At 41.1% G+C, this 13405-nt stretch overlaps 1 protein-coding gene across 5 annotated transcripts in view; it reads left to right on the forward strand.

The window, feature by feature from the left end:
- The window catches only part of usp24 (ubiquitin specific peptidase 24), a 262902-nt gene that overhangs the window by 181794 nt on the left and 67703 nt on the right, over positions 1–13405 (forward strand). For all 5 annotated transcript variants that reach the window (XM_063064478.1, XM_063064479.1, XM_063064481.1 and 2 more), the window contains 5 exons: positions 2083–2202; positions 3008–3228; positions 3400–3524; positions 8145–8286; positions 10502–10652. In XM_063064478.1, the coding sequence (XP_062920548.1) occupies positions 2083–2202; positions 3008–3228; positions 3400–3524; positions 8145–8286; positions 10502–10652 (759 nt within the window). The remainder of the gene's footprint in view (positions 1–2082; positions 2203–3007; positions 3229–3399; positions 3525–8144; positions 8287–10501; positions 10653–13405) is intronic.

Raw genomic sequence — 13405 nt, forward strand, 5'->3', positions numbered from 1 at the left:
AAATTTAATGTGTCACAATTTACTGGAATCCATTTGATTTAAAAATGAAGTACAGAACAAATTAGAATACTGAAAATGGTCCTAGAGTACTATAAAAGTGTGCTTTAGTTCCGAATAGTTATCAATGGAGGAATTCATCCCGTGTACACTGCTCTGTATGGGGTGCCTAGGGAAGGGTTGAACATCTGGTAAAGTGGCATATTGTGTTCGTTCTCAGGCAGCGCACTCAATTTTGGTCCCAATCAGACACTCAGTTCTTACCTGTGGCTCCAAATAGCTGTTTGTATGCAACAGCAACCACGCCCTGGTAGATTGCTTCAAAACCTGGGCTAAGCCAGGTGAGTTTAGCGGCGGGCTTTACACACCGATGAAATGGGAATATACCATAGGATGTGAAGTCAACTCCAGCAGTCTGGGCAGATAAGATCAACAGTGAGCTCCATTAGCCAAGAAGGCAGTTCTGCAAATACTTCAGGGAGAGTGAAGACATGATAAAGCACAGAAGAAGTCATAGTTATTCACTGTAACCAAGGAAGACTACAGTTTATGACATCTATTTGTATCACTGGAACTGGACTTCTGAGGTCAAAAGGGTGGAACTGTCCCAGTGCAACAGTTTTGCCCATTCTAAAACTCAGGTTTTAGAAGAGTGAAACTCAATACAGGTTTCACTGTCATCGTCAGATACAACAAGCAACCAACACATTGCCATGTTCTTTTGTTTAACTGTAAATGAGCAAAATTAAAGCAGACACCTAGTGCAAATAATGGACTGCCTTCATACAATGCTTTCGATGATTGCATTCTCCAAATCTTCATTTTCATTGTAATATTCGAGATGATTATTAACACCTTCAAATTCTTCTTAGTTTCTAACTTGTTGAAGTAGTCAAATTGTTTCATTTTCACTCTGGGCTGTTTCTGGCACCTCCAGTCCTCAAAATGCTTGAAACCACAGTGAGCAAAACAGTTCTAAATTGTCTTACTGCTTATTTTTCCCCAACTATCAGTAACAAAAATCACTGCTTTTTGAACACAAATGCACACAAATAATGCTGTTTAAGAATTGCTTGCTCTAAGCACAGTTTAGTATCTAACAGTTAGAAAGATAGAAAATAGGTGCAGGAGTAGGCCATTCGGCCCTTCGAGCCTGCACCACCATTCAGTATGATCATGGCTGATCATCCAACTCAGAACCCTGTACAGTTACACGAGTTCACGTGACTAAAGCTAGTTAGAAACTGGTGACATTCTTCTATGCCAATTAAGCGGTATAGTGTTCCAAATAAACAACGGGAATCATGACTATTTTCTTGTTTTTTTTTTAAGGGTTGTTCCCATAAGCAGCTGCTCCAATTAACCAAAATTCTCTGTATTCAAAAGTAGCCAACTGCAATCTTGCTGAGTTTCATGGACGAAAGTTCTATTGTTTTTGGACAATTTCAGTGAGAGTGTTTCAGCAGCAGATCTGCATTACACACAATTCTGATTTACTTTTGTTCATTGATACATATTGCATTTTAATTGAGTTTTGTATCTCAATCACCATGTTTTCAGTCATTTATTCCTTCAGCTGTCTGCCTTTGAAAATCATGTCTATTGTCATCTTTAGACTGGACTGTCTTGCAGAAATGTACATTTTCAGTCCTTCATGACCTTGAATTCATCTAACATGTCTGCTTCTCATTTACTTGCCTATTCCACATTTTGTTCACCATTCACTTCATCACCCCCCTTTTGTGTCCAGACCATCAGTACCTTCATTAAAATAATTTTCATCTCTTCATAGCCTCACCTTTGCCTCTGTTCTAAATCCTCCCTTTCCAGCTACAGTTTTCTGTGTATTTCTCTTTTCCTGCATTGATACCAATGTCCTCATCCATTTTTCTATCCTACAATCTGTAAATGTTCTATGAAGGAAAAGAGTTCCAGAAGGGTATTAATGCATTTTGGAAAAGACCTTATCAAGTTTCCAGTGGTTTGTTTCAACCTGTTTTTAACTTTTAAATCTGATTAAGTCTACTTGCAGAATTGTGGAATGTTTTTGGAATTATTCCTAAACACTTGTGTTCCATCTTCCAGAGGACAACAGTGAAGCGGATGTGCATCAAGTCTCTACCAAGTGTGTTAGTGATCCATTTAATGAGATTTGGGTTTGACTGGGAGAGTGGACGTTCTATCAAGTACGATGAACAAATACGGGTAAATATGCAATCAACACATGGTGCTAATTCTTTAAGTTGGTGGTGATTATGAGCTTTCAAACATTTTTAAAGTTTTTTAATTGAATTATAATAAAATTCCTGTTTCTTAATGCCATGAACATCCAGAAATGGTCAAACTTCTTTACAAATTCACATAAGAAATAAAATTAGAATTAACCTTAGGATGAGGAATCTTATTGCTATTTTTAATGGCCAACTCCTTATTCTAAGATTGTGACACCCGCCCAACTCACTCCCTATATTTAGTTCCATGCTCAACATTTCTTTCCTTGTGTGTTCAATCATCTGCAGCTGTCTGTTGTGGCTACCTATCATCTCCCAGGATCCACTCATCCCTCTTTCATCTCCCAATCACCACTCCTCACCTGGATCTGGGTATTACTTGCCAGCTCTTACCCCACCTGCTCTTCATCTCGTTGTATAGACTTCCTGTCCTCCCCCACCCCCCACCTCAAGTCTTCCATTCCAAGTGAAGGGTCTCAACCCAAAACATTAACTGTCCATTTCCCTCCACAGATGCTGCCTGACCCAGAGTTCCTCAAGCAGTTTGCTGTTTTTTATTTTAAAATCACAATGTAAATTTTATTCCTTTTCCATCTGTCAAGACCATCAGTGGAAAGTAAGGGTGGCTCACTACTGGCTGTCAGTTCTGATTCAATATGACTCACTTGGAAATATGTTTCCATTGTTTTGTGCTGCTAAACCACAAGATTTTAACTGCAGTATTTACAACTTGCACCAGTGTGATTATCCAATCTTTAATTCTGTTTGTTTTCTCCTAGTTTCCTTGGCTTCTTAACATGGAGCCCTATACCGTGTCTGGAATGGCACGTCAAGAGCACTCTTCTGAACATGGTGAAAACGGCAAAGCAGGTGATCACGTGGGAGGCGGCTCTCCAAGAAAAAAAGGTGCCCCAACTGAAAACTATGAGCTGGTTGGAGTGATTGTTCATAGTGGCCAGGCACATGCTGGACATTATTACTCATTCATCAAGGACAGGAGGTGGGTGAAAATGAGTTGAAGTTATTTTTATTTAAGTCAGGTCAATTTACACTAGATGGTAAATCAATAATATAAAAATGAACATTGAGGGCTTACAGCATTGGAACTATAAGTAGTGTGGTGTATGTAGCTTTGGTTCTGGGCTCACTTTGAACTTTTTTGACTCCACAGGGCTGGTGGCAAAGGGAAATGGTACAAATTCAATGATACAGTGGTAGAAGAGTTCGATCTAAATGATGAGACGTTGGAATTTGAATGTTTTGGTGGCGAGTACAGACCTAAAGTTTACGATCAGTGTGAGTTGCAATGGAACTACTATAATTGAGTGTGCTTATCTCTTACAGTATGGGCAGTTGTGCCCCAGGGACTTTCTTCCATGCTGCAAGATTCTAAGATTTTGATTCTTATAAACTAACATTTCTGCTGAATGGAAGCAATGATCGAAAGACCAAGTAGGAAAGAAACATAAAATCTAATCTTTGGCCAGTTTATCACTGAAGGGCAGATTATGAGAAGTACAAAGCATAGAAGCAAGTTTGTTTTGGCATATTGTTAAATATTCAAAAATGTTAGCAAGGTGGAGAGAGGTTAGCATTGCACTACTGGTGTCAACGTCCAAAGCATGTTCAAGTCACGTAAATGAACTGAACAAAAGGTCATATTGGAATCCTTGGAATAAAGGGCTTTTTTTGGGGGGGACAGCTGAACTGAACATAAAGCTGTAAATCAGGCAAGAACTATCAATGTCAAAATCATTCTTCTCGTAGTCGGTAGAATTAATCATTTGATCATAGACTGTAGCAGTGGACTTTCAGTTATAGTCATAATCAGTTCCCAGCCCATTTCCCTGGCTAATCAAGATCCCCTTTTAATCTACGATAACCTTCTTCATCATCAGCAACACATAATCTCATATCATTTGCATCCAAATCATTTATATAAATAATGAATAACAAGTGTCCCATCACTGACCCCTGAGGTATACCACTATTCCAGCCTCCATTCCAAGCAACAGCCTTCAATCACCACCTTCAGCTTCCTACCTCCAATTTTGAATCCACCTAACTAGTTCTCCTTGGATTTTATGGGACTTCACTTTTCAGATGAACATACAATTCAACACCATGTTGAAGGCCTTGCAAAAGTCCACATGAATGGACTTTAACTAGCAATTGCAACTTTGCTGAATGGCAAGCCAGGGAAATATTAGTAGTCCAGTCTCCTACCTTAACGTCAACATTAGTCTCTGTGTAAAATATAGAAGCATAGGTTTCCCTCTGCAGTCTGTTAGTTAACCAAGAAAATAGTTTTGTTTAAGAAAAGAATGGACACAATAATTACCAGGACATCAAAGCTTCCAAACAAAGCCGAACTGGTAAGTGGGAGGTACCTCCCAGTTATTGGAGTCATTGTTGTGCTTGTTAGTGACTAGTCATTTCATTTCCAGAATATTATTTTAGCAGGTCTCAGGACTCAGCTGGTCAATTTCCATCTCCATCATGCCATCAAAGGTGGAATAGTTTGATGATTGCTAAGGTTTCAGTTTTATGAAGTTGTCAATTCTTCACGTGTTAAAATCAAGGCAGCAACATATCTGGAAATGCGAGACTGCAGTTGCTGTAATCTGGTACAAAAAGGCAAACTGTTGGAGGAACTCAGCAGGTACTGATATGAATTCTCAACCCAAAACATTAACAATCCCACTGCCTCCACAGATGCTACCTGATCCACTGTGTTCCTCCCAAAATTTTGGGTTTTTCGCTCTAACAAAAACAAAAATATTGGGTTGATAAGCGGCTATGTGCAAAGCACCTGTATTGAGGTTCTTGATACTTACTCACAGCTGGATCAAAATAGCTGGGAATAATTCTGACACTGCCACCAGATGGCAGCCAGCCAGGTTGCTCTTTGTTTTAAGTGTTTTGTTAATAGATTTTTGCTGTTTGTATTTTCTATAAATACTTAATTCGGTAGAGTAAATGAGTTTAAGTTTAACAATGTGGCTTCAGCAGGGATTTATCGTTTTTGTCACTGTCGGGATACTTTTTTTTGTCATGCCAGTCTGTCCTAGCAGAAGTGGCAGGTGGATCTATTGTTTACTCCAGGGATCAGCCGCAGAGTCTATGACAGTGTGCTTTGGCCACCTAGAGACCTGAAATTCCCAAGGAGCTGAAGGGGAGATCTAGGTGACATAGGGCTGGAAGAAGACAATGGACAAGGAAGTGGAGATACAAGCCATATCTTCCCTCCATTATCATGGGAAACGCTCGGTAACAAGGTGGATGAGCTAACATCACTAGTGAGGAATAAGAGGGTGTTCTGTGAGAACTGTGTTATGTGCTACACTGAGACATGGCTGCATGGGGATATTCCAGACTCTAATGAAAATCTAGATGGCTTTCAGTGTGTGCGGGCAAACAGAAGTTGCAACAAAGATTCTGTATTGATGACCAAAAAGATTAGAAATAAAATAGAGCACAGGTAAAGCATGTGGTAGTTCTAAACTGATTGCAGAAAGTTTTTTTTTAATAAAGGAAATGAGAGGCAAATACCACAAGAATTGACTGGCTGCAAACATAAAATGGAATCCAGCGTTTTTCTATAGACATGGGAACAAGGTGGGTTGTGAGAGGTGTTGTGGGACTAGTTAAAAGACCAAAAAGGAAATGGCCGAGGTTGCTTGGTGAAAACCTTATATCAGTGTTCCGAAGGAAGATGATGTGGAAAGTGCATTTGAGGTTCTGGGTATGCTAAGTAGTTGGTACTCTAAAGGGTAGCTAGACATTGTGGATTAATCACGTGATCCAATTGCAGTGCAACTGAGGTTTGTTCAGGAAAGTGAGGAAAGGAATCAGATAAAACCCTGTTCTTAATCGTCAAACATCTGTAGAATCAGTGATGTGGCCAGGCTGCTTCATGCTGACAATGATGTGCAGAAGAGCATCTCGGAACGCACAACACATCAAACCTTGAAGTGGATGGGCTACAGCAGCTGAAGACCACACTAGGTTCCACTGCTGTACCCAATAAAGTGTCCAGTGAGCGCATACATACAGCATGGTGGAATGGGTGGGTATAAAACAATGTTGAGAAATGTAAAGTGATTCATTTTGATGAGAATGAAGAGAAGAGGGAAAATGGATCAGCCATGATGAAATGGCGGAGCAGACCTGATGGGCCGAATGGCCTAATTCTGCTCCTATATCTTATGTTCTTATGGAAAATGGCAAGAAGAAAGGAGTGTCTCGCGGTTTTCATAAACAACAGATAGTGCGACCCTGGACACGTCACGGTGAAGGAGCATGTATGCAGCCCAGGCATTGAACTTTTAACCATAAGTCTCCATCCATATTATTTGCCCAGAGAGTTTTCCCACGCCAATGTCCGCAGGTCTACGTCCCTCTGTCAGCTAATGCCATTATCTTCCTGCTTCAACGGGCTTACACCCATCTCGATGAGCCAGGCAGCACTGTGAGAATCATATTCTTTGATTTCTCCAGTGCTTTTAACACCATACGACCTGCTTTATTAGGGAGTAAGCTCACAGAGATGTGGGTGGATGCTTCACTAGTGTCCTGGATTATAGACGGCCACAGTATGTGAGGTTTCAGAGCTGTGTATCAGATACTGTGGTTAGTAGCACAAGGGCACCTCAGGGACTGTCCTGTTCACTGTCTACATCTCGGACTTCAGATACAACTCGGAGTCCTGCCACCTACAGGAGTTTTCGGACGATTTGGTAGTTGTGGTCTGTATCAAGGTCAAGAGGCTGAGTACAGAAGAGTGGTGGACAACCTTGTTGAGTGGCGTGGGCAGAATCACCTGCAGCTCAACATCACTAAGACAAAGGAGTTGGTGGTGGACTTAAGGAAGGTGAAAATGCCCTGCATACCCATTTCCATCAAGGGAACGGATGTGGAAGTTGTCCGTGACTACAAATACCCAGAAAGTCACCTGGACAATAAACAGGACTGGACTGAAAATACAGGGGCTCTGTTTGAGAAAGGACAGAGCTAACTGTACTTCCTGAGGAGGGTCCAGTCATTCCATGTCTGCAGTACTATCCTGCAGATGTTCTATGACTCAGTTTTGGCCAGCACTCTATTCTACGCTGTAGTCTGCTGGGGCAGCAGGGTGAGAGCAGTTGATGCCAAGAAGATCGACAAGCTCATCAGGAAGGCTGGTTCTGTTCTGGTGATGGAGCTGGACTGTCTGAGAGGAGGATGCTGCAGAAGCTACGGAGCATTATGGACAATCCCTTTCACCCCCTCCATGACATTCTGGACAAACAGAGGAGTGCCGTTAGTAAGAGACTGATTCCACTGAGTTACACCACTGAACACTACAGGAGATCCTTTCTCCCTATGGCTATAAGACTCAACAACTCCTCCTTAAGTTTGTAAGTGTATGGTTTCATGTCTGTATTTTGCACTATTACTTTTTAATGCGCATTTTGTGGGGTTTTTTGTACCTCAATGTTTACATTTTGTATTTTAAAGTATATATTTTTGACAGCAATCTTGCAACAATAATTTCCTCTGGGATAAATAAAGTTTTATCTCATCTTTTCTTAACTCACACGATCTTTCAATTATCAGCATTATAAAAGCAGCCTCTCCACTTGGCTCGTGGGGGGTATCAAATCATTCGTGACAGTACAATAACTAGGAAGCAGCGACAAATTCCAACTTTGCCTGTGGTGATGCATCTCATAGAATTAAAAAGTCCTAAAGTGACTGAAGCCAGTTATGGACTTAAGTTATTGAATACAGAACTCAAAAGAAAATATTAATACCTCAGTCATTAAGAAAAATCCATTGTAATTATTTTAGATTGCAGTTTTAAACAAAAATTAAATTATGGTAACAGCTGTTTGTGAAGGTTATATTTTAGAGATGTTTCTTTTCCTTTCGTAGCAAACCCTTATCCTGAAGTCCGTCGCAGGTATTGGAATGCCTACATGTTATTTTACCAGCGAATGTTAGACCAGAATTCTCCAGTTTTACCAAAGAAAAGTCGAGTTAGTGTTGTTCGACAAGAAGCGGAGGATTTATCTTTGTAAGTACCGTAATCAGCACTCCTCAAATTTGTGGCCTTGTTCATATTCCTTCTGTAACTACCAAATCACGACTGAGCTTTGTCAGTTCAGTGTTTTACCCTCTTATTTCTCAAAGGTTACCCATACCAATAACTCAACTGAGCATTCTTTATGAATTAAACTGTTTTAACCATAAAACCATAGAAACTACAGCACAGAAACAGGCCTTTTGGCCCTTTTTGGCTGTGCCGAACCATTTTCTGCCTAGTCCCACTGACCTGCACATGGTCCATATCCCTCCATACACCTCCCATCCATGTATCTGTCCAATTTATTCTTAAATGTTAAAAAAGAACCCGCATTTACCACCTCGTCTGGCAGCTCATTCCATACTCCCACCACTCTCTGTGTGAAGAAGCCCCCCCTAATGTTCCCTTTAAACTTTTCCCCCCTCACCTTTAACCCATGTCCTCTGGTTTTTTTCTCCCCTTGCCTCAGTGGAAAAAGCCTGCTTGCATTCACTCTATCAATACCCATCATAATTTTATATACCTCTAACAAATCTCCCCTCATTCTTCTACGCTCCAGGGAATAAAGTCCTAACCTATTCAACCTTTCTCTGTAACTGAGTTTCTCAAGTCCCGGCAACATCCTTGTAAACCTTCTCTGCACTCTTTCAACCTTATTTATATCCTTCCTGTAATTTGGTGACCAATACTGAACACAATGCTCCAGATTTGGCCTCACCAATGCCTTATACAACCTCATCATAACATTCCAGCTCTTATACTCAATACTTTGATTAATAAAGGCCAATGTACCAAAAGCTCTCTTCACGACCCTATCTACCTGTGACGCCACTTTTAGGGAATTTTGTATCTGTATTCCCAGATCCCTCTGTTCCACTGCACTCCTCAGTGCCTTACCATTAACCCTGTATGTTCTACCTTGGTTTGTCCTTCCAACATGCAATACCTCACACTTGTCTGTATTAAACTCCATCTGCCATTTTTCAGCCCATTTTTGCAGCTGGTCCAAGTCCCTCTGCAGGCTCTGAAAACCTTCCTCACTGTCTACTACACCTCCAATCTTTGTATCATCAGCAAATTTGCTGATCCAGTTTACCACATTATCATCCAGATCATTGATATAGATGACAAATATCAATGGACCCAGCACTGATCCCTGTGGCACACCACTAGTCACAGGCCTCCACTCAGAGAAGCAATTCTCTACTACCACTCTTTGGCTTCTTCCATTGAGCAAATGTCTAATCCAATTTACCACCTCTCCATGTATACCTAGCGACTGAATTTTCCTAACTAACCTCCCACGTGGGACCTTGTCAAAGGCCTTACTGAAGTCCATGTAGACAATATCCACTGCCTTCCCTTCATCCACTTTCCTGCTAACCTCCTCGAAAAACTCCAATAGATTGGTCAAACATGACCTACCACGCACTCTCCCTAATAAGTCCCTGTCTATCCAAATGCTTGTAGATCCTGTCTCTTAGTACTCCCTCCAATAACTTATCTACTACCGACGTTAAACTTACTGGCCTATAATTTCCCGGATTACTTTTCGATCCTTTTTTAAACAACGGAACAACATGAGCCACTGTCCAATCCTCCGGCACCTCACCTGTAGACAGCGACGTTTTAAATATTTCTGCCAGGGCCCCTGCAATTTCAACACTAGTCTCCTGCAAGGTCCGAGGGAACACCCTGTCAGGTCCCGGGGATTTATCCACTTTAACTTTCCTCAAGACTGCAAGGACCTCCTCCTTTTCGATCTGTACAGTTTCCATGATCTCACTGCTTGTTTCCCTTAATTCCATAGACTTCATGCCAGTTTCCTTAGCAAATACAGACGCAAAAAACCTATTTAAGATCTCCCACATTTCCTTTGGTTCCGCACATAGCCGACCACTCTGATCTTCAAGTGGACCAATTTTATCCCTTACAATCCTTTTTCTTATGCAAAAAGCTATGAATTCCTCATATTGTCATGTTCTTCTTTTGGTACTTCACTTCATCCCAATGGAAGGTCACCTACCTAAATTTAGCTTTTCCTGATCATACTTTTATTTCTATCATCTGCAACTTTGGTTTTTCAAATGATTTTGGAGAGTATTTTTTCTAAAATATGACCATAATGTTGTAGTCTGCTTTCTTGTTTAATATGGAATTATTATTGCTGTTAGTGCTTTACCTTGACTGGCTTGCTTTTTGGTAGATCTGCACCCTCTTCACCTGAAGTTTCACCCCAGTCATCCCCTCGTCCTCATAGACCAAACAATGACCGTCTTTCATTGTTGACCAAACTGGTAAGGAAGGGAGAAAAGAAGGGGCTCTTTGTGGAAAAATTGCCAGCCAGAATTTACCAGGTAAGAAGCTAATCAATAAAGAAATCATAATATTAAACTGAACAGAAACATCATAAGACCTTTTGTCAGTATGCAGTAGAGGTTTGGAGAAATTGAAATGTTGTTATATTTTGGGGCTTTCCAGGAGTTACCCATTTGTATAAGCAACTTTCCCATTTCCTACTTGGTATCTTGAGTAAACAACGAAGAATGCCGCAAAATTTCATCCAAATACACTTTGTGTAGATAAAATGTGAGACTTACATTTAAATGCCTTTCACACTCATTTTCACTTACTATTCACTTATAAATAAATCTCTTATTACTAATGGAATATCTTATGAACTCTCATTGCTTTTGTATTGCAAAAAAAATATGCATCTCACTTACCCATCGTTGGTTGCATCAGAGAAGATGATTTGCAAAGTTGTTGCCTGGTATGAGCAAGGATTGTGGAAATTTGGGTATTTTCTGTGACCAAGAGAAGGGAGATGTATTAGTAGGGTCTATATCTATAGTTGTGAGGAGCTGAGATAGTGTAAATAGGAAAAAACTTAATTCTCGTAGCTGAAGGTTCAAATAACCAAGGAAGTGAGATGGAAAGAGTAAAGTAGAGAAGACAAAAATGCTTTCACTCAGATAGTCATAAGGGGCTGGAACTTGCTACATGAAAGGACCAAGGCTTCATGTTTTAATAGTACTTGCATGTGTTCTGATGAGCCATCGCCTCAAGGGATAAAGGCTAGTGCTAATGCTGTTCAGAGGTCTTTGTCAAAAGCACAGGTGAACTCTCGCTTTGTAAATTTTTGATTCTGTCCAAAGTTTCAGGAGCAAACTGGCTGCTGGAGTTGTGAAACAACAGCACTAGTATGCAATATAACTGGACTCCTTTCCTAATATCCTCATTGATGCATTTGTTGCCTCTGGAATTGGATATTCCAATGCACTGCTGATTTACCTACTTTGCATTTTTTCTGTAAACTTGATTAATTTATTACTGTACTGTTTAACTCGTACATTACATTTTTCCAGTGTCATGCTTGTTTATCCATAGTGGTGCTACTGTAAATCAGTTTTAAAGTTATCAAGCCTGTTTTCAAATCCTTCTGTGGTAATGGCTACTCTTAATTCTTTACTGCAGTTCAGAACTGTAACCGCTCATAATATCTACAATCTAATAAAGTCCACATGTTCATCTCTACGTTCAACACACTGTACTATTAGCTTCGGTTACCATGGTCTTAAATTCTTAAATTCTTTCCCTAAATCCTTGTTCGTCCATCATTGACGTCGATGAGGACCTCGACACCAATATGATGGTGTCGAGACTAGCGCGTGATTTGGATTTAAGTGAGGGAGAGTTGCGCAGTGTCAGCCTCACTCTCTCTTCCCAATTCCCATCTGAATCCAGTGGCAAGACAAGAGTCTAGACGGCTGGAGATGGGACTAAGCGCAGTGGATGACCAGGACATCTTCTGTGTCTTGTCCTGCTGTACAAGTTCCACGACGCTTGCAAAGACTGCCTTCTTGACCATTGGACCTTCCATTGGTCTCGTCCGCTCAATCCGCCGGAGTCTGTCTTCACATACTGGGATAGACAACTCTCTATCTCATCGAGGGTTTGAGACCCGTTGGCTACCCTCACCTGGTTTAGCTGGCTTGTCGAAGCCGTTGCCCAGGGTGTGGCCGCTGTCGCATGCAAACAGCTACGGGGAGACGGGGAGCCACAGGTGAGAGCTGAGTGCCAGGTGGGGACCAAAAGTGGACTAACCGCCCTGAAAAGGACGCGACATGTTCCCCCACCAGAGGTGCTACCCCTCCCTGACACCCCATACACCCCTTCCCTAAATACCTCTCTACTGAAACCATGGTCATCTGCCCTCCCTGTGTGACTTGATCATAGCTTTAATAATGTATCTAAGCTTTTAGGCATTTTGATATATTAAATAGACTTAATGTAGTTGTTAGCTACCAGATCTCTCAAAATTTCAGAATATATTTCTTGCTTTACCTTCCCTGCTTGCTGCTTCAGTATTTGCCACAATACAGAACTAATACTAGAAGTTGATACAGAAACAGAAGCAGGCCATTCTACCCAACTGTTAGTGCTAATACTTCAGATTACAGGTTTCCCCCGCCATCCGAAGGTAGAGCATTCCTGTGAAACGGTTCGTAAGCCGAAATGTCGTAAATCGAAGAAGCAATTACCATTTATTTATATGGGAAAATTTTGTGAGCGTTTGCAGTCCCAAAAATAACCTACCAAATCATGTCAAATAACACATAAAACCTAAAATAACAGTAACATATAGTAAAAGCAGGAATGATATGATAAATACACAGCCGATATAAAGTAGAAATAATGTATGTACAGTGTAGTATCACTTACGGGAATCGGGAAGACAGCTTGCCGAGCACACTGATGATGGTGTGTTCGACTGAGTCGTCACAGGCTGGAGTGGTTAGTGGTCCCCACCCTCCAGGCCGCCGAGCGATACATTGCCGCAAAGCATGTAGGAATGCAGCGGTAGCCGGGAGGAGCACAGCACATCTTTAAGAAAAAAGCCGAAATAAACAAGCTAATTAATTAGGTGCCACCAGACACGTAATTGTCGGCCCAGATCAGTGCCGATTTCAGATTGCGTCGTCTCTGATCTGGGCTGACAATTACGTGTCGGTGGCACCTAATTATTTGGCATGTTTATTTCGGCTTTTTTCTTAAAGATGTGCTGTGTGCCTCCCGGCTACCGTTGTATTCTCCACGAATCGGTATC

This window comes from Mobula hypostoma, chromosome 12, assembly GCF_963921235.1.
Source record: "Mobula hypostoma chromosome 12, sMobHyp1.1, whole genome shotgun sequence".
Lineage (NCBI taxonomy): Eukaryota > Metazoa > Chordata > Chondrichthyes > Myliobatiformes > Myliobatidae > Mobula > Mobula hypostoma.